The 20935-nt window shown below is 42.0% G+C and overlaps 1 protein-coding gene across 1 annotated transcript; it reads right to left on the bottom strand.

Moving 5' to 3' along the window:
• LOC142971088 (interleukin-1 receptor type 1) lies at positions 1–20831 on the bottom strand. Its single transcript, XM_076111697.1, has 13 exons — positions 20731–20831; positions 18296–18454; positions 9023–9100; positions 8247–8499; positions 7858–8050; positions 6930–7101; positions 6621–6683; positions 5966–6101; positions 4980–5134; positions 3529–3672; positions 2444–2611; positions 1749–2005; positions 1–1345 (listed from the first exon to the last, which is right to left on the bottom strand). Exons 2-13 carry the CDS (start codon positions 18324–18326, stop codon positions 1094–1096), a joined length of 1902 nt encoding a protein of 633 aa, XP_075967812.1. The 5' UTR covers positions 18327–18454; positions 20731–20831; the 3' UTR covers positions 1–1093.
• Between the last annotated feature and the right edge of the window lie 104 nt (positions 20832–20935).

Genomic DNA, 20935 nt, shown 5'->3' on the forward strand with positions numbered 1-20935 from the left:
TTTATTTTTTAACTTTTTCCATTTTATTGACAGAATAGTAAAGCGCATCACAGTCCACAGTCATCTACAATCATTTGGAAGCTTTAGCATTCTGCTAAGAACATTTTAACACTTTGCGTTGCCTTGTTGCATGAGATAGAAATGTATATAAATAAATGCATTTTTGATAAACATTTGCCTCCCTTGGCTGTTGCTCTTTTTTACGATCTGTGGTTCAATAACTGTAAATAAATGGCAGTAATCTAATATAAAGTTCACAGTTTGCTTGACCTCTCACGATTCTCTGTTTTCTTTATGTTACACGTATTTACACGTTTCATCATACATATGTACATTAAGTACAGTCACTCGTGTGGTTCGATCCGTCTTTCTTTGTCCACATTATTCTTCAGTCTCCACCTTTATGTCAACACTTCATATTGTGATGCAGGTAAACTGAGGAGAGTCGTGATGGTCTGCACATCAGATGTGACCCTAATCCCTCATTAGCATATGATGCACATGGTGCAAAAGTTGCACAATTAGACTCTTTCTTTAGCTTCTAATTTTGCTCCCCGTTGAGGTGACATTTGCATTGAGAGAACCTTTTAATGCGCCTTGTTGAGCGTGTACCTGACAGCCTCTGGTGACGATCATAGACGTTGAGCCAGAGGTTTCTGAAGAACCGCTGTGAGGCTCAAAGTGTCTCCGGTTGTCTCCATCTTGGCATTGACGACACCTTCCAACTCAAAAAATGGTCAAAGAGGTGGATCGTCTCTGGAGCTGAGGCGGCGGAGCAGACGGCTAGCGACCTGTGCCGACGCCCACCTGTCACTCAAAGAGGCCACGCCCTCAATTAACCCAACTTTAAGCAACTTCATATAATTTAAACGGGTTGACTCCAACCTGTTGCAGTTGTCATGAACAGGGATATTAGCTATAGAGACCAAAACATTTTTTTGTAGCAGGCTGTAAACATTCCTGCCGTAAAGGTTGAACATAGACGTCTATGGGGATCGACTCGCTTTAGGAGCAGGCTCCATCTCTCACCAGTATTTCTGAATTGTCAGTGACACATTTAGAAACCGGCTTCTCTCTCCGGTCCAGAACCTCGTCAGAAGTTCAGCAGGGCGGTTTTCTCGGCCGCCCTCTTGCCCCTCACGGGCATACCATACCTCATCTCCTTCCAGAACCTGGAGGAGGTGGAGAGGTCCTGTCCTCCTTTCTCTTTGTCCTCTCTCGTCCTCGAGCTCTTTAAGTTCTTCCACCAACACACGGCGCCTTGCTTCTTCCTCAGGTGACGCACGGACTCTGGGAAGAGAGCCAGCTGAGCCGGGGAGATCTGTTCCAGCTCCACCAGAATCACCTGTGAAGCAGAGCTCCAATTAGAATCAAGCTGCTGGAAATAACTGAAATGGAACCAAAGAAATGTGAAGTAGATTCAGTATTCGCCCGTCCAGAGATCGGTATTATTATTATTATTATTATTGTCATATGATTAGTTTTGTGTGATTTATTATTATTGGATGTGCTTTATCCAAATGGTACTTTTGAACCGGGACCTTATTTGAATCAAATAGCTTGTGCGTCTCAGATTCAGGAAGCTACATCTTGCTAACTTAGTGAGTCGTCTGCTTTGTGCCGGGCGGTAGTGGTTTTATGAGAGCCTGTTTGCTAAGAACAGCTGCCTGGACTTAACCGCCATCCCCGGGTTGAACCATAAAGTGTGACCGGACTTAATGCAGCCTGTGAATATTCATTATTCTCACCTTGAGAGATCCCTCCACCAGCGCTCTGTGCATCGCCGTCACACACTCCAGCTGCTGTCTGGTGTCCGGATAGACTTCTTCACTGCCGTCAAAACTCGTGCTGCTTTCACCGTCGTCTCCGCCGCTGCTCTTGGAGATGATGTTGTTGTTGTTGCTTATGCTGCTTGTGTGTCTTTTGCTGAGGAAAGTGGAGGCGTTGTAGAGCAGGAGGAGGCGGCGACTGGCTTGTACGTTCTCCTCTACTGAGTCCACGATGGCTGAAGAGACAGAGCAGAGTTGCATTAGAATAAACATGAGCTTTACTAGTAACGTTTCTCCCAGAAGAAGAGTTGAATCTCACTCAGTTGTCCCTCCTGGCTCCCTTACGTACGGTCAAGCTAAGTGGATCATATCATATTTATTCTTAAATATAAGGATCTCTGGTTGCAAATATGAAGCTAAATATTAAAGAAATCACTTAAACTCCAGTATAGAGGGAATCAGATTACTGCGTACCATGTCATTCATTTATTATTACATTTGAACAGTTTTAAATCACATGTTCTGTCGTCTATTATTGTTTTAGATTATTGCTATGGTATTGTTTCAGTGTCGGTATGGAGATATTTAGGGAGGGTATTGTATTGGAATCACTATTCTATTATCGTGTCAACACTAGTAACACTGCAGAGTCGTCTCCGTCGTGTAGGACTTACCCGTCCCGGGCATGCAGTCACGGCCCGGTATGAAGAGTTTGTACGCGCAGGCCTTCTCCAGCACTTGGGGAAGTGTGTGGAGGGCAAACTCCTCCACTTCCTTACTGAATCCGACGGCACAGGACTGTGGGTACACCACATAGGCGTCATACGACTTTCCATCCAAATCTGAGGATAAAAAGAAGAAGAAGAAGAAGAAGAAGAGCTCTTTTAGGATGTTTGTTGTGGTGGTTCAGTCTGCACACATGGCTTTATTCTTACAATAAGGTGCAAGTCAGATTCAGCCGTGTCATTTTATTCTTTTATGTACATTAACCCTCTGAACCCTAAAACCAGCCAGCGGGATTGAAGAGCAAGTCATTATCATAAGATTTTTTTTCCGACAGTCCTTGAACACATCATGTACAACACATGCTTCCATCAGAAAAAGCGACCAAAACGAAGCCTAAAATTATGACACGTAGAGCCGACATTTCTTTTTCCACACTGGTAACACTTGAACACATGTTGGATATATAGATTCTGGTGTTTTACAGTTTTTGTAAAATCTATTATCAAAGAAATTCAACTTGCGTTTTATTTCTTTTTTTTCATCATGACTGTGTTGTTCTGCACTAAAGACATGTTCTAGTTCTCTCTACTTCTAGTCATGATGGTTCTGTTCCCACAGAGGAGCACAGCAGGACTTTTATAGTGAAAATCAACACAGAGAGAAAAATGTGACGGGAGCGAAAAAGTGCTTTGGGGTTCAGAGAGTAGAAGCCAGATTTTGAGGCCTTGGTACTGTTCCAATGGGCTCAATGTGAACACACAGTCCTGCATGTTGAAGCTTCCACTGTTTCATAATCAAGCAGCCGACGACATTTCCTCAGAAGCTCAGCACGCAGCGCTGTGGTTAGCTTGTTTCCCTTCTTACTGTTGAGTGTTGACACATGCGGTCATGTACTGGGTAGAGCTTAAGCTTAAGTGATGTAAGTGTGTGTGTGGCACTGACTGGCAGCATCACTCTGGGGTTTTCCATCTTGGGAGCGTTGTGAATGGAGTGTCAAAGTATGTATTTGTACACGCCTGCTGTGAAGTATTACCTGTGTTTTTGTAGAGGACTGGAAAGGCTCTCCTGAACCACAGCACGATGTCGACCTTAAAGATGTAGTAGACGATGACGCTGACGACGAAGAGAACCATCACACCACCGAGCACCGATCCAATGGGGAGTATGATGTTGGGATCTGTAGAGATGAACATCACACGTAAAACAAACCGTTTTTAATATGTCAGCACCGTGTGTGTGTGTGTGTGTGTGTGTGTGTGTGTGTGTGTGTGCGTGTGTGTGTGTGTGTGTGTGCGTGTGTGAGTGAATGTTGGGCAATATGGACCAAAAATCGTATTTCTGTATCTTTAGGCTGAATGGCGATACACAATATATATATATCTATATCTCTGCATTTATTATGGTTTTATGTTGTTTTTTCATGCATTTGCTGTTTGATTCAACTGCAAGCCAAATGCAAAGATATTTTAAGAGGCCACCCTCTCTAGATACGAGCCATCTAGTGTTAAAACCTACAGTTTGATGAACAGGAACACGTAAAAGTCATACATGTGGCCCCTTTTATGGAGTTTTAAAACCAATTTTAATAGAACAAAAGACCTCTGGTTAAATCTTGTTTGCAGCGACGACCGACGTTGTAACTTCATCACTCTGCAGCTTTCTGACCCAGTGAGTCACTCAGTGAGTCGGTGACATACATTAGAGTTTGCAGGGGTTGAGTTGCACGGAGATGCAAACACTGGCTTGTTATGTAACAACTAAGTCGATATAAACGGTCTCATCCTACATATCTCGTTTGAAAATACATCGATATACCTTGAAAAGTTGCTCTACCACTCGGCCCAAGTGTGTGTGTGTGTGTGTGTGTGTGTGTGTGTGTGTGTGTGTGTGTGTGTGTGTGTGCGTGTGTGTGTGAGAGAGAGTTAAAAGATTGCGCCTCATTCTTTCTTATTCCTTTATTATATCACAAGCAATTAAAGCATTGAATTTAAGCAGTAAAAAGTGAGGATCGGCCGATATGGAGACCGTTATTTGGAGGCGATATAGATTTGCAGTAAAAACAGGGATTCAAAGTCCAACACACAACTTTGTTTAAATGCCTTTAATCATTATATTTAATGAAATGCTGCAAAAGAGAACTTTTCAACATTATCTTTAGAGAAATAGAGCCATTGCTCTCGTCATGCTGACATCTTCTCAACAACAACTTGTACTGAGTTTGTATTGTTCGAAGCAATGGCCGTCGGGTTTCGGTCCAATGAGACATTTGTCTGGACTGTTGTTATGGAATAATAGGCCTTCAGAACAACGTCTGGCTGCAAAGGTTTTTGTTAAGTTGAGTAGACACGGGCATTATTTAGGAGGTCATTGTGCCTAAATGACAAAAAAAGGGAACACGGTAACACGGATGACTGAGTTGTCATGTGTGAAAATTTGCACACCAGATTTTCTGTACTTTGAAAGGATTCTACCCCGTGTGTTTACCTGCAGGTAGCAGACTGAAATAGCCAGTGCTAGGGCCCCTGGAGCTATATGCCATACAGGTGAAGTTTTTTTCGAAATCCTCCGTGGTCAGCTCAGAGAATATCAGCATCCGCTCCGTCCAGACACCTTTAATGGGACCATCCTGTTTCCACGAACTGGTGAGGACAGAAGGACCATAAAACATGTTACGTGTCGTATAACTTAATATTCTACAAGTGTTCCTTCTCCCTCTGTTGTGCCTGTTGTACTGCAGCAGACTCCTCTAATCAAATAACTACATCTGGAAAGAGAGGAACCTACAGTAAATTAAAGAACTCAAAACATTTAAATATCACGGCAGTAGTACGGCAACGGATCATAAAACTCACCGTTCGGATCAGCACAAAATAAAAAAGGGAGCAAATAGAACTTTTAGATCTCTGATCACGTGTTTTTGCCGCTGATACTAATAACTGATCACTGATGATCCGTATCAACAGATACAGATCTCTGTTGGATTAGAGCAGCTGTTCTACAAGGATTTACCAACGTCCTCAAAATCATTTCAACCACTGAAGTCAATAAACCCTCAAAATACTAAATGTTATCTTTCACTTTGTTATTGTAATTTTACAATTTAGAATTTGTCATTTTTAAATGATAAGGAAATAAAAGATTATATATTTATCGACAAAATAAATCTAGTAATTATTATTTTTAATGAAGTATAATAATGAGCTTAGAGCTCGTGTTAGGAAGTTAAACATCATAATTCATCTCTAATATCTATTTTATATTAACGTGAAAACATCTTCAAACTACTGGATTTATTCAAGTTTATCACCAAAATTACATTTTACAGATGACATGTGAACACATCATGATAACATTATAATGTACCTTCAGCCAGTACTCATGTTCACTGAGCAGAGCCTGAAGGCATCATCATGTAACTGAAGTGAACAAAAGCAGCAGGTTAAAACAAAAGTGAAGGTGAAGGTGCTGACCGTGGTTTGGAGGTGTAGATACGGCCGGGTTCGGTATTGAGAATGAATGAATAGGGGTCTTCCATCCAAACGACATAAACATCCGGCCTCCCGACACACGGCACAAACACCCGGCACCGCTTGATGAAACTGGACCCTAAACACACGCAGACACAATTAACACCAATTATACTCTGCAGAACTGTTTATCTGAACCTATGAACCGATGGAGCTTCAGACCTTAGCTGGTGTTCAGACCGAGAATAAATTGCACTGTTTGTGTCTTACAGTGAAAAGATGAGCTTCAGTCAGAAGTTAAGTCTGATTAAGATAAAACAGCTTATCGAGCACCAAGGCACTGTAATACATCAATGTTTAGAAGCCACAAAGAGTTCGGCCTCAGATTAATCGACTAGTTGGTGAAACAGTCGATAGATTAATTGATAGAAAATGAGCTGTGAGTGTGAGACAGGATTTTACTCTGTACACTTCCTGCTGCTACAATCATTTTATCCTCCCATTTGACGGAAGGTTAACGGTGGAATTTGCTCTCCTAGCTGTGGTTTTTTCGACACAATGCAAATGTTGGTCCGATCAAAAGCCAAGTCGGTTCCTCCATCCGCTAATGTGCACTGTGTGTTCGCTAAAGAGATGTTTGTTGCAGGCGGAGACTCACCCATCGGTGCCTTGATTATGTCATTGGCCGGTTCGTGGACTTGTGGAGTCAAAGAGTACTTATCTGAAAAGACATGAAATACAGATGTTGAGGTTATCGAATCACGGGAATATACCGTAAATAGAACGCTACCAGAGAGTTACTAGCTCCCGTCTGTCGTTTGTTTAGTTTGGTCTTGGGAATGTTTTGACCTCTTGTTCACAGCCTGTAATACATTCTGCTGAGATCATTTGTGCTGCTCACTATATTGATGGTTTTTTAGAAAAGTGAAGTGCACTGTTAGAATATAACACCGATGTCCGTTCTAACCTGAGACCCACGCCTCAATGGTCTCTGACACGGATCCCGTCACGCCACCGAGAGTGAAGGTGAGCGTGCAGGTGTAGGAGGAGTTGTTGTTACGCTCCACCCCGTCGATCTTCAGTTTGCCCGAATCTAAGTAGGTGTACCGGCCCTTCCCGTCCACGATGGGTTCACATCCCTAGATGAGGAGAGGAAACAGAAAATGACTACACGTAATAACTACTTCATGATGGTCGACAGGCACGTGGTTCTGATTGGTCAAGTCTGATCAATCTTGATGATCGTCTAATCTTTTTTACTAATTTATCCTCCTCTGCTTCAGCTCAGGCGGCGACCTCCGGTTCTGTCGAGTGAAGTCAAAGCTTCATGTGTTAAAGCTGCATTCTCTCTAATGTCCACCAGGGGGCGACTCCTCTGGTTGTATAGAAGTCTATGAGAAAATGACTCTACTTCTCTCTTGATTTATTACCTCAGTAAACATTGTAAACATGAGTTTATGGTCTCAATCTCTAGTTTCAAGTCTTCTTCAACACAGCATGATGTTCATTTAGTACATTATGGACATAATTATAGTCAGCCACCACGCTGAACAGATAAAGATTAGACTTAAAGAAAGTTGTCAACTGAAAGAAGAGAGCAAGTTGGAATAGTAGCAGTACATAATTCAAATTCATCAAATCTTCTATTAATGTAACTTGAATCTATATATGAAATATCATCCTTTTTAATGTGCACAATGTTGTATGTTATACCTGCTGGATGTACTGATGCATTTTGCTTCAATTAAACTTGCCGTCTCTGATTCAGAGTGTGGTGTGAAATTCCCATCTATGCCAGTTTTCCCCTGATTGTTACGTCTGTGTACATCTGGTCCAGCAAACACTTCTCCACAACATCTGGACTGATGTAAATGAATGTTGTGATCACTACTCACTCTGTACCACGTGAGGTGGGAGGTGATGTTGTAGCCGTCCAGTGTACCGATGTAGTCCTTCAGAGGGCAGCTCAGCATGTCGGTGACCATGTTGGTCAGTGATTGAATAGCTTTCCTCGGCCGTCCGCACTCTTCAGGAACCGGCAGCTCCACCACCAGCTTGGTGGCCTGCCGGTAGCACCGAGACGGAGTTCTGGTGAATATAAAGACGAGAATTAGCCGGTTTTTCTTCTCTTTGTTCGTGCAGCAACGGCTTCAGATTCTCAGTGTTTTCTGCAGCCTACAAACACAATGTGTCGTCTTTGAAAGTTTCTTTTGTTTCTTAGGAAGACAAACAGTTTCTTTCACCTTCTGTTGATGTTTTCTATTCTCTACTGATGCTGCCGTACCTCAGGATGCTCACATATTCTCCAGAGTCGTCCATCTGTAACTTAAGGAACCACAGCGTCTCCCCGTTCACCAGGATCCGCTCGCTCTGGTCGGCCATCTCTCGGCCCGTCTTGGAGTCGTACCAGGTGATGTTGTAAGGGACGGCCGTGAAGTCGAAGACGTCCGGAGACACCAAGGTGCTATTCAGCATCGCCGTGTCCCCGGGAACAGAGAAGACCCGCTCGAACTGGAGGTCGTAGTTGGTACAGTTCTCTGAAACACAAATGGATCGGTCATTTACTTTGTTAATTGTTTGGCAATTGTGTTTATGTAGCACAATTCATGACAAGAAAACTCAAAGTGCTTAACTTTAATATGATTTAAGAGGAAACTTTAAGGCCCTGATCAGATGCGGACCAGGCTGCATTCTTTATTGCCCGAACAGTGTTGTTTGCAGTATGTTGAGGCTTGAGTGCTGACATTGAACTGTACGCTACCCTAACAGTTCATAGCACCGTTTAAATGAATGAAAACAACTGTCCCAAAAATCTCCACCCTCTCAAAATATATTAAATAAAATATAATTGGTAATGTGCCATTATAGCTGCACCATGAAGCATTTCATCTGGAATTCTGTGTATAACAGAAACACCACGTCACTGCAGTTACACCAGTGGCCAGAGGGGGGCGGTAACATGCTTCTGTACAGACTGGAGGCAGACGTTGGACTTAGTGTGCGCAGTATGTAGGTATGTTCCAGAGCTCTGGTTGTATTTATGTAGTTATTTTGGCTCACCTTGTTCAAATCCTGCACAGATCCCAAACAGGCCGAGGAGAAACACAACGGCTCCCGGTGCTGATTGCTGGCCCATGGCTGAAAAACACACATTCAACCAACAGTTAGAGATGAACACACACAAGAAGCCAGGGTGGGAAGTGCTACTAGAGAAAGGACTTACTGGAACACTGAGAGGTCACGAGAGGCTTTCAAGTACAGCAATACTCAGCAAAACAAACCAGTTTTCTTTCCCCTTTAAGACAAACTTTATCTTCCCTAATATTTAAAAGCTTGCGTCTGTCCTCCCTCTCCCTCTCCCTCCCTCTCCCTCCCTCTCTCTCTCTCTCTCTCTCTCCCTCCCTCTCTCTCTCCCTCCCTCTCCCGCAGGCATAGATGAGCAATGCTCTGGTATTTCAGGAGTCACTGGTGCAGAAACGTCTTACAGAACGCTGCTTAACGCTGCGGAGCTGGAAGGAGGCCCAGCATTCCTGAACACTGCTGTTACGCAAGTGAGCCTTCCTAGACTTGGCTCTATGAATGAGCGCTGAACGAACCCTCAGGAGAGACGCGTTTCCTGTTTGTCTCCCACTTGTTCAGCTACTAGAGGGGCTGTGGGGCAGTTTCTGACTTGACTCCAGGTCTTTGAGTCTGGTAACATCAGGCGGCTCCATTGTGATGAGCAGCACCGGTCACATTAACATTCTTGTTTTACCACAACACTGCTGAGGTCAGGTTCAGGCCATCACCTCCACCTATAGTGAGGTCTGGGTATTCTTTGACAGTTTGGTTTACTACTACTATGAATATAGAAATGTTTGTCGGTACCTTTTAACTGTTCTTTGGTGCTACAGAGATTCGATATGTATTTGATATTCAATGACCATATTCAGGAGAAAGTGCCATTTCATGGTGAGCTTTCCAGAGAAAACTTTATTATTGCTTTTGCCGATTACCAGAACTGCTCACTCATCTGATGACCAGCCAGCACCAGTAACATCAGCTTCATGTACGTCCAGTCATCTGGATGGACTGTAGTTAAAGTCTGTGACTAAAGCTGGAGACAGGCACAGACGTATCTGGGTGTGGATTGACTCAGTTAAACTCAACTCCCACAGTGAAAGTATTTCTCAAAGACACGTAATTCATCCTCATCCATGATGTCACACGTCTTACTGTCCAGCAGAGGTTTGGCAACCTGATCTGAAGCTCGTGAACGACTTAACGTAGTTATAAAGGACCATTAGATTCAAAATGTAGTCAATGTCAAACAGACATCAACCAGAACCCTGCAGGAGTGTGATGCATGATGGGTATGTTCACATAAAAACAAAGAAATGGATGTTTGAGGGGAAAAATGCATAGAGTTTGTCTTTTACCGCTACGCACTGAAGAGTTTGACATAAACTGGTAAATATACTGGAAGGAACCTTGAAAACATCAACGGTTCGTATGATGTCTAACAAAACGTTCCTCATCGTTTCTCGTGCGTTTTCATGCCAACGGCAGCAACACGTGGTGATTTCTGCCCGTTACAAATGACTTCTGTCTTCACGGGAAACTACGTAGTTAGGTTTCAAGAGAAGATGGCACATTATTTTTCATAGGTTCTTCTATAAATGCAGCCTGGAAAACACATAAGTTAGTTTCCATGAAGTTGGTCGGGATTAGAGACACGTGCACAAACATAAACCACAGAGCACGTGTCGGCTTTGTTTATGAAAATGTAATTAAAGAAAGCGGTGGTTATGGCCCTGCAGTGTGAAGGTGAACCTATTCATGACCTGCTGGTTAGATGTGAAGTGTGAAGGGTGTCTGGCCACATTCAGATAAGCTTCCTCGTCTTTATCAGATAACAGCTGATCTGATCTCTCCACATCTTTCACCGCATGCATTCACAGTGCAGCCTCTTCACTGCACGTAGCGCTGACGCATCTCTCCACGTTGTTCAGCAGCTAAAGCTGTTTATAGACTTCTGATCATTGTACAAATGTCACATCTGGCATCACAGGTGTGTAACGGTGCATCAGCAGATCCATTATTACAAGCTGATCTTGTGGAGCCAAACATCTTTTAAACATATGAAGCCTTCATTTTGTTTTGGGGAAATGTTCATAGAAATGATGCACAAGACATCCAGAATATTTAGACTTCACAGGACGGTGCAAACATGAAATCTGGCATTTTGCTCCATATTTAGCATGACGAGTGTTGGAACAAACACACAGAATATATTTATGTATTTTCCAATTGTTTTAAAGATAATTCAGGGGATATTTAAGGGAGAAACTTGGGTTTTAAATGTTTCCAAAGTTCAAACTCTTGTTGCTTCGTAGTTCGTGTGCCGCCACAAACGTTCTCTGAAAAACGGAAGAATTAACAAGAAAACAGAAGCCACAGAGACTGTGTGAGAAAGATGGTAAACTATCTGCACCTTCATCTACAGGAAGCCTCGCTGCCGGAGAGACGCAGACACAAATGAATCGGTGGTTTAGCTGCAGAGAGTTTGGACTTCAGTAGAGTTGTGGTTTGTCTTCTCACCACCAACCTGTTTAGATCAGCGTCGCCTTCTGCACGGACAGTAACCTGAAACCTTCCTTTTCTCACCTGCAGCTATTACAGTCATTTTTTTTTTTTTTTTCGCTTTTATCCGAAGCGACTTACAATTCAGATTCTAGTGGGGTTAAGTGTCTTGCTCAAGGACACATCAACATGCGACTAGCAGAGCCGGAGATCGAACCGCCGACCCTCTGATTGAAAGACAGCCCTGCTATCCACTTAGCCACAGTCTCGCCCCCAGTTCACTTCATCTAGTCTGAACCATGAGATACAGTGAGCTGCTGTTCTATTTGACTTCTGCTGAAGTTCTCAACAGACAGACTGTCATCCTGCAGCATCAGTTCATGAAGCACTTCAATGCTTCTGGTATTTAATGTTCTTCGGTGTCACAAAGAGCTTGTGAAAACGTTTTTTTAATTTGCACGACAATATATTTATTCAAACTATTTTGTTTTTGTCGTGAATACTTTTACAAAGAAGGCGGGAAAAAGCAACGTAATATTGATTTTTCTGATCTTTCACACCACAAATAAAGTTGAGTTGAGCCTTTATTTATATTTAGATCAACTCCGAGGCTCAGTCGTACAAACCAGGTGATTCTGCAGAGTGAAGCCAAAGCTTCATGTGTTGAAGCTGCATTCTCTCTAGTGTCCACCAGGGGGCGACTCCTCTGGTTGTATAGAAGTCTATGAGAAAATGACTCTACTTCTCTCTTGATTTATTACCTCAGTAAACATTGTAAACATGAGTTTATGGTCTCAATCTCTAGTTTCAAGTCTTCTTCTATACAGCATGATGTTCATTTAGTACATTATGGACATAAAATACCAAAATACACGTACAATATTAGTAGTTTAGCTTTTCAAATCATGCAAAGATCACATATCTATTCTCTAAATATGCTGTGGTCACTTTTTCAATAGTCTGTCTATAAAATGTCATATTTTCTTAAAGGTGATGTCTTCAAATTGCTTGTGTTTAGTCTAAAAACGAGCCATTACAAGTCAGAATTATATTGAAAGAATGGGAAATGCATCAAACATAACTTAGCTGGTTCCAGCTAACGTTTGACATATTTTCTTGAGAAGCAATTTACAAGATTTATTGTTTATCATCATTTCTGTTTATTGACTTATCAAATATTTAGTGTTTTCTAAGTCTTACCAACGAAATATAAAAAACAAAAAGCATTAGAAAAGATTGAGGAATATTTTACCTTGCTTGGTGTTAAAGCCTAGAAACACTGAAAGGGTTAATCCAGAAACAGCGGTATTCAAGTAAATCTCAACTTAATAAAACATGTATTTAGAATAGTTGCCTGTTGTAGCTTCCAGAAGCTGGAGGACGAGTGTTTCTTGTCGAGACGCACTGACCGGACTGTCAGAGTCTCAGGCAGCAGAGCTCCACTCCGGGACAAGCCCAGACAGGACAGGGGAGCGTGGGAAGAGCTCAGCCGGTTGGTTGGTGGCCTGAACAGTGACGTGGGAGTAGCACACGAGGTGAACGACACCGAGCCACACGAGAAACGTTTAACCGCTTTCCCTCAATACTGGAGGCCTGGAGGCGTTGGTGGTTGTAATGTGTTGAGCGGTGAGTCACACGCTGTCTTTTCTTTACCAAGAGATGGAAGAACAACCGTGGTGCGCTCTGATTTTATTTTTCTCTCAATAGATAGATAGATGAATAGATAGATAGATGAATAGATAGATAGATGGAGAGATTGATAGATGGATATATAGAGAGAGAGAGAGGGAGGGAGAAATGGATGGATGGATAGATAGTTATTTCATTAATCCTGCAAAGGGGACATTTTTTCTGCTACAGCAGCATTTATATATATATATATATATACATATACACATAAACCGTTTCTGATGTATTGGGCAGCACACTTATGTCCCACTCGTCATCTCAAAGGTTTCTCTCTCAGCAGCACTTTATCTGAGCGTCTCCCTCACATATCACTGCTGCTCTGCAGACAGCAGCCCGATGGACACATGGCTTCCTGGCAGGAAACTGCTGAACCAAAAAAAAGACGTTGCCGCCGCCAATACTGCAGTGTTGATCTTGTGTCTTTTTATAACCAGGCCTGCTTTGTTAACCTCGAGGCTGCCAACTCTGGCATTGCAACTTGAACATGTGCAGTTCTGTTATTGGAAGAACACGAAGCCGTCACATCAAGGACTGACATCCTGTTAATCAGCTTCTAAGCTTTTCCCAAGTTCAGGGTCTGATCCTCTGAAGGACCTGGTTCAGGGTGGGGGGTATAAAAGGTATAGAAAGTACACCTGTATGAATCTTAACTCCTTCGTATGCACGCTGTTCAGACTAACTGTAGCTAAACAGCGAATGTTAATGGAGGTTGCATTGACTTGCGTGGTGCGTTCAAGCTCTACTCAGTCAAAATGAGTATTAGGAAGGCAAATACTGTCATATATACCGTCACAGTCCGTGCTTCAGAATTATAACTTGATATAAACTTTAGGCCACACCACAGAGAGAACAGCTCTGAGGTCTGATCCGACTCCAGTAGAAGATATCAGCAATCACTCTACTGTCTGTCAGGACAACTGGTTGGTAAACGGTAGAACCACGCCTTTCACATTATAAAGTTATTAATCTGGAATGAGTGCATGCTTGGATTTGATTGGTCAATGCAGCGTGATGTTGATTGGTTGACTCCGCCCTTGATTCTGGAAGCTTCATTGGCTTCCACAGCTTGGATCATCAGGAGATTAGTAACGTGTGCTAGAAAATATCCAGCTTCTTTTGGGGTTTTCATTTAAAGTTGTGTTAGCAATGGGAGCAGCTGTGTGAGCACGCTTGGTTTAAAATATGTCGTCTTCAAAGGATCCAGATTCTGAAATGAGACCCAGCTGCTGCACCTTATGTTGAGCCACCGTGTCAGATTTGGAGGAAAAAGTTGAATTATTTTTGCACAAAACCAGAAGCAGATGCTGTTTTTCTCCGGAGCAACCCGGGATGAAGCTTCTGTTTTCTGACATCAGCAGAAGAAATGAAAGGTCGATGTAAATATCGTGAGTAGTGTGTTTGTGAGCAAAGGCTGCTGGGAAATGTGGCACATTTGAATCAATGTTATTGAAGCAATAACTGCTCCACAAAGCTTAGCTAGAAGCTGCTTTCTGTGTTTGAAACATACTTCAGGTGACTGAGTGATGTGTTGTAACCTGAGATTGAAGGCAGTGACGTAGGAAAGCAGACGGACACTTTTGGGAAGCGGAGCCTCACTAACTGAACGAATTTGTGCAATGTTTGTTAATGTTTGTTGTCACGGAGAGAGAGGAACAAGCGTCCATTTGTTTCTGTTTGCACACAGCTGAGTGGTGGCGGAGTTTGTTCAACTACAAATCTGCTCAGTTGTGCGAACTTTGTCCATCTGTCAGTGGGACAGCGGTCCAAAGTGCTGACAGCATGCACTAATCAAACAACAGGTTTCTACTGTCAACCTCACCTTATGTTTACTGTTGCCTTTCCTCTCGCTGCAGATTCATTTCATCTAATGTAATAACCTAGCTCGAGTATAAAAATATGAAACAAACATGTACAGTTTAAACTTGCAAATCCTCGTAATTAACGGTCAAACTGGAAAGAAACACGAGGACGTGTGAAGCAGCGATAGCAGTGATTTGTGTCACACCGAGTCCTGATATGAGTCAACATATCAACTTGGAGATTCCCTCGTGATTTACTGACAATGACGAGACAAACGTGAGGCCGCAGCTCAGTGTCCTCTCACCTCCTGTCCCTCCAAACACTCACTAACAAGCTGTAACACAGCAGCAGAGCAGCGTCACAGTAAACACGGCGCCCACACGGACTCCTCTCTCTTATTTAAAGATTGCTTCGATTTAATCAACGTTGTCTTTGTGGAACATTTAGCAAATAGCCCAAAACAAGTTGTTGCTCAATCGTCAACGATGATCAACAGTCTGAAGCCCAAAGAAATGCACATTTCACTGATATCGTTGCTGCAACTATCAGTTATTTCACTATTAGTGCTGTTTGATTAATTACAGTTAGTTAATTGATTTATTGTTTTGTTTAAAAAATAACAATTCTAATAGTGGTGGTAGTAATAATAGTAGTAATGTTAGTGGTAGTAATAATAGTAGTAATAGTAGTAATGTTAGTGGTAGTAATAATAGTAGTAATAGTAGTAATGTTAGTGGTAGTAATAATAGTCGTAATAGTAGTAATGATAGTGGTAGTAATAATAGTAGTAATAGTAGTAATGTTAGTGGTAGTAATAATAGTAGTAATAGTAGTAATGTTAGTGGTAGTAATAATAGTAGTAATAGTAGTAATGTTAGTGGTAGTAATAATAGTCGTAATAGTAGTAATGTTAGTGGTAGTAATAATAGTCGTAGTAGTAGTAATGTTAGTGGTAGTAATAATAGTAGTAATAGTAGTAATGTTAGTGGTAGTAATAATAGTAGTAATAGTAGTAATGTTAGTGGTAGTAATAATAGTAGTAATAGTAGTAATGTTAGTGGTAGTAATAATAGTAGTAATAGTAGTAATGTTAGTGGTAGTAATAATAGTCGTAGTAGTAGTAATGTTAGTGGTAGTAATAATAGTCGTAGTAGTAGAATTACTTTTTTTTGATCAAATAAAAAGTCCAAAAACAACAGATATTCAGTTTAGTTTCTCGTGTGATGAAGAGAATCTGCAGATTTGTGAGGCTGAAATCACAGAATGTTTTTATTGTGTTTTAATCGATTACCAAAGTTGTAGCAGATCAATTTTCTCTTGATCAGCAGATCGATTAATCGGCCGATTGATTGATCTCTAGATCATGAAAAACAAATCAACAGATGGTGACGCTGGAGGAGCGTGAGCGTGAACATGCTAAAGAGTTTTGACTTGATGAATGACTGACTATTAATAACACAGCTACACGTGAAGCTGCTCATACATTTAGGTTTCAGGTTGTTCTGATGATGTGAGACTTGAAATAAGACAAAGATCTTCTTCGTGAATCAGGGTCCAGATTAATAATCCATGTTCTTAGAGAGATGGAGAAGTGCTGAGCTAAGCAAAATAAAGCGCTTTTCTTTTAGTTTCCTTTGAAGGGGAAGAGGATGTGATGTTAGATGGTGAGAGAGAACTGAAACCTGCAGGTCCTCAGTGGACGTTTTCAGTAGCTGTGACTTGTTGAGATGACCGGCACGCCCTGAACGGCTTCATTCAATACGTTACGTTCATACAACTCCACTCTGCTGGAAACAAACTCTTTTTGTGATTCTTCAGGAAAAACTCTAAAGCAGTTTATTTTTAACCACGTCTGAGAAAATCTCTCTTAAATTAAAGAGGCGCTGAAGTCAGTGAACGCTCCTCAGCTCGGACTGATAGAGACAGAACAACGTGGGAATATCCTGAGACAAAGGTTAAGTTGGAGCCATTGAGCTCGTGGGAGGTTCTCCGACTACGTGACTCATTAAGCTGCACAAAGGGAAGACAATGGGATTCACCCTCTCTACAGCGGAGCACGAGAATATGAGCAGCTTAACCACAGCTGATGTTTCACACCGAGGACACCGCTGGAGCTAGTGGGAAGTGGCAACGTTTGTCTCTCAGGGACAAACAGCTTTTCCCTTCTTGGTCTTTGCGGTGAGGTGCTGCACCAGACTGCTGCCGGGTTTCTTCACCTTCTTTCCACCGTGGTTCTGATTGTTTTTAATGTGCAACTACACTGAGATGAATCATGAGCTGCTGCAGCAGCATTAACAACGCACCGCACAGACGGTGGCATTCCACCTCAGAAGGCTTTTACTAGCAGCAATAAATCAATTTAAAATCATTTATTTTGACCCGACAAAACAATTTAACCCTTTAAACAAACTGCAGCGCTGCACCAAGGAGAGCAGGAGACACAGAGACACAGAGTAAATAGAATAAAGTCATTCTAATACGTGTGCATCGCTAACCAGACCTCAGTTAGGAATTTACTCATCAATAAAACCCACAGATATCAAAGTCTAACACACACACACACACACACACACATTTACTTTCTGGTGTAAAACGAGGGCGTCTGGAACTCACTCATAAAGCACACATCTGCACACATCTGCACAGTGTTCACGTTTAAACCACACAAGCAGAAAGTAAAGCCCGTTGATCCCTGAACCTTTGACTCAACTTGCAGTGCAAACATGAATTCAAGCATCAATATTACCGAATAGCTTAATATAATAGCTTTACTCTTTATTGGATACAGAAGGTTTAGTTTTGTTTATCTCGTGTAGTTTATTAATTTTGCACAATTTAAAGCATAAAATAATCAAACATAACAGAGATAAGTGATATCACAGAGCAGGAAGAGGCACAAAGCCAACGGGGCTCATCCGAAGCCTCAAACTATAAAATATTAAAACTTCACAATATTACAAAGAACATAAAATGAATATGCATAAGATATGACTACGTAAGATATTATTGACAAGATGTTTTTACACAATATGAAATGTGGTAACAATACCAACACATTACAAACAGAAGGTGCCTCTAATGTGTGAAAAGAAGTGTGTCTTCTTCTGTGGTTAGAGTTACAACACACTTCTCTACAGCAGTTAACGTGCAACGCTTAACGGTGCGTTGCTTAAAGGTTGAGCAACCCTGATATAACAGGGCAACTCAATACGGAGCTGATCTGAGACGTGTAACTCGTGTCTTCTGATAATAAAAGTGAGCAGAAAATAGATATTGACTCACCTCGGAGAAAGCAACTCAGAGGCACCGACATGGACGGAGGAAGGAGGCTGAGGGAGCAGACGGAGCGGAGCTACCAGAGGAACACCTCTGACCCTCGCTGTGCAGAGTGGAGTCTGGACCTCACAGCTCAGCCGGTGACTCAGCGGCTCTGCCTCACTTCTGTAGACGAAGGCACAGAGAACTCAGAGAGGGAGGTTCTCACTGCACCTCTCAGCCGTCTGCCTCTCAACACACTAAAGAAAACCTTCCAAAGTATCTCACATAGAGTAACTTAAACCTTATGTTGTGACATAAACCAAAGTTTAGACACAACAGCACACAGTTATCACTGAAGTTTAGTTTACAGAACAACAAATATAGAAATATAAAAAGTGTTTCCACAGGACTTAGTGAGACTGTGTTGGGTGGACCTCAGACCCTTTTATTAATAATGATAATAATAATACATTTTATTTGTATAGCGCTTTAAAGGGTACTCAAAGACACTTTACATGGTAAAAAACAGAAACAACAGAAGTAATTACAATATAAACAAAATCAATGACAATAAGGAACAGCACAAAAAACAGACATTCACAGGTTAACAGCAGGTTTAAAGAGGTGAGTTTAATGTTGGGGGCCGTGTTCCAGCAGAAGAACATGATGCACATTTTAAATGAATGCATCAATCTGGAGCACGTTGAGAGCAACATGAAGAGGCGTTATCATCAACACATGGGTCAGATAGATATGAAAGGTCACAGCCAGCATGCTCAACGAGCCGGCAAAGCAGAACATGACGTATGGCCGTGGTGCTTGGTCGTGCACCTCTGAGTTTCTGTAACTTGTAACTATAAACCTGTCTGTGGATTATATAAAGAAGGACAATTCATTTAAGAGCTTTAGACACAGGAAGTCTTTAAATCCACATGAGTGAATATTTATCAGCCTAATCAACTAGTTTACAGGATGTTCAACCTCTGTGTCTTCATAACACATTTAATACTGGACTTGTTTCTCTACAGGGTTTGTATAAAGACAATAAAGTAGTCCATGAATATGAGATATGAGTTTACAGATAATAACAATCTTTTTCTCAGGATATAACTGAAAATCTGTGCTTTTCATCTCAATTGCCGAGAGAATATATTGTTCTGAGATACGTCCACTGAGTTATGCTTTTAGTTTAGTATAATAATCCATATTTTCTTTCTTTTATTACCAACTATCTGATAAAAACGTCCACAATCTCATCCTTCAGAGAACTAAAGAAACCTAAAGACTCAGATGGAGCTCTACTTCTCCAGCTTTTGGTTCCCATCGTTTACACATTGAGCTGACTCGGGGGGGGGGGGGAATTCTTGCAGAACCACTTCAAAGGCTGCAGCCACACCCGGGCTTCCCCTGGACAGAGGAATCCCCAGAAGACACGTTCATGCAGCGACGAGTTCGTCCCTGATTAAATGTCACTGTAGCAGGATGCATGCTGGGAAAACGTCAACATTTAAAGCCACATTGTGGCCGTTAAGAACACGCTTCCTGACTACGAGTGCTCTGTTCTCTGTTCTCGTCTCGTACCGTCAACATGTTTCCACCGTGTTTTTCTCTTTCTTACATCGGAACTTCTTTGTGGTCAGAACCTGACTTTATGGTCGTTGGTGATGAAACTAATAACAGAAGACGTGTTTCGTCATTACAGAGAACAATCTGTAGTTTGATACACGAGGATTCTGACTCTTTGGATAACTCAGGACTGATACTGTTTAAACAATCAAAACCATTTTTATGTCAGAAATCATCAACTGACGGTTATTTGACCTAATGACGTGTTTTATTTTGTTTTCAGGGTTATCTCGTATACGAGGTGATTGATTAGATCCATCTCTCCTCCATGAACAACGTAGGGAGGAGGGATGAGTGTTGTAAAGTGTTGCTCACTGAGACCGGGAGAGGACATGTGGATCAGGTCTAAGTGAGGTCGCTCACTGAGACCGGGAGAGGACGTGTGGATCAGGTCTAAGTGAGGTCGCTCACTGAGACCGGGAGAGGACGTGTGGATCAGGTCTAAGAGAGCCTGACTTGTGATTAGAGGTTCACTATGTCTACAGATAACAGCTGTTTGATGACTTTTAACTACATTTTTCAGAGAATCCAATAAGTTGTAAGTTTTTGGGATAAATTGCGTAAATGTGGAAAAAACAAAGTGGATCAAATGGTTAGAATCTGTAAAGTTACTGATGAACACAGGAGGATAAAGGAGAAACCTGACTGCATGCATTGACTTGTTTGACCTAAAGTCCAGCTTGGTTGACTGGACGCTGACGTATTGATCCAGAACTTAACAGAGTCCAGATGTGGAGCAGACGACGTCACAGCCAACAACATGACGTCATGATCCTACATGTGTTCAAATGATCCCACCTCTCAGTTCAAAGGGTTCGAGACCGACAACTCACCGACAAGTCTTGCTGTTCCTCTCGTCCTTCCTCCTCAGGTCACATGAAAGCGCTGTAGAGACACCATGGCTCTGACCTTCAGACGCGTCCTCCCGGCTCTGACTTCCCTCTTCTGTGGAGACTTCAGCACATGTTGCAACTTCCTTCACGCGGATCTTTTGAAAGCTGGCGTGTTTCCTAATGTGTTGAGCAATAACTGGGAGGA

The sequence above is a fragment of the Anarhichas minor genome, unplaced genomic scaffold (assembly GCF_050575085.1).
Source record: "Anarhichas minor isolate MPS153535 unplaced genomic scaffold, ASM5057508v1 ptg000004l, whole genome shotgun sequence".
Lineage (NCBI taxonomy): Eukaryota > Metazoa > Chordata > Actinopteri > Perciformes > Anarhichadidae > Anarhichas > Anarhichas minor.

Coding starts and splice junctions, on each gene's coding strand:
- LOC142971088 (XM_076111697.1), bottom strand. CDS start 18,326: ATGTCGGTGCCTCTGAGTTGCTTTCTCCGAG. Junction 3,673..4,979: donor TTTCAGTCTGCTACCTGCAG/GTAAACACACGG, acceptor TCATCTCTACAG/ATCCCAACATCATACTCCCC. Junction 1,346..1,748: donor TGGTGGAGGGATCTCTCAAG/GTGAGAATAATG, acceptor TCTGCTTCACAG/GTGATTCTGGTGGAGCTGGA.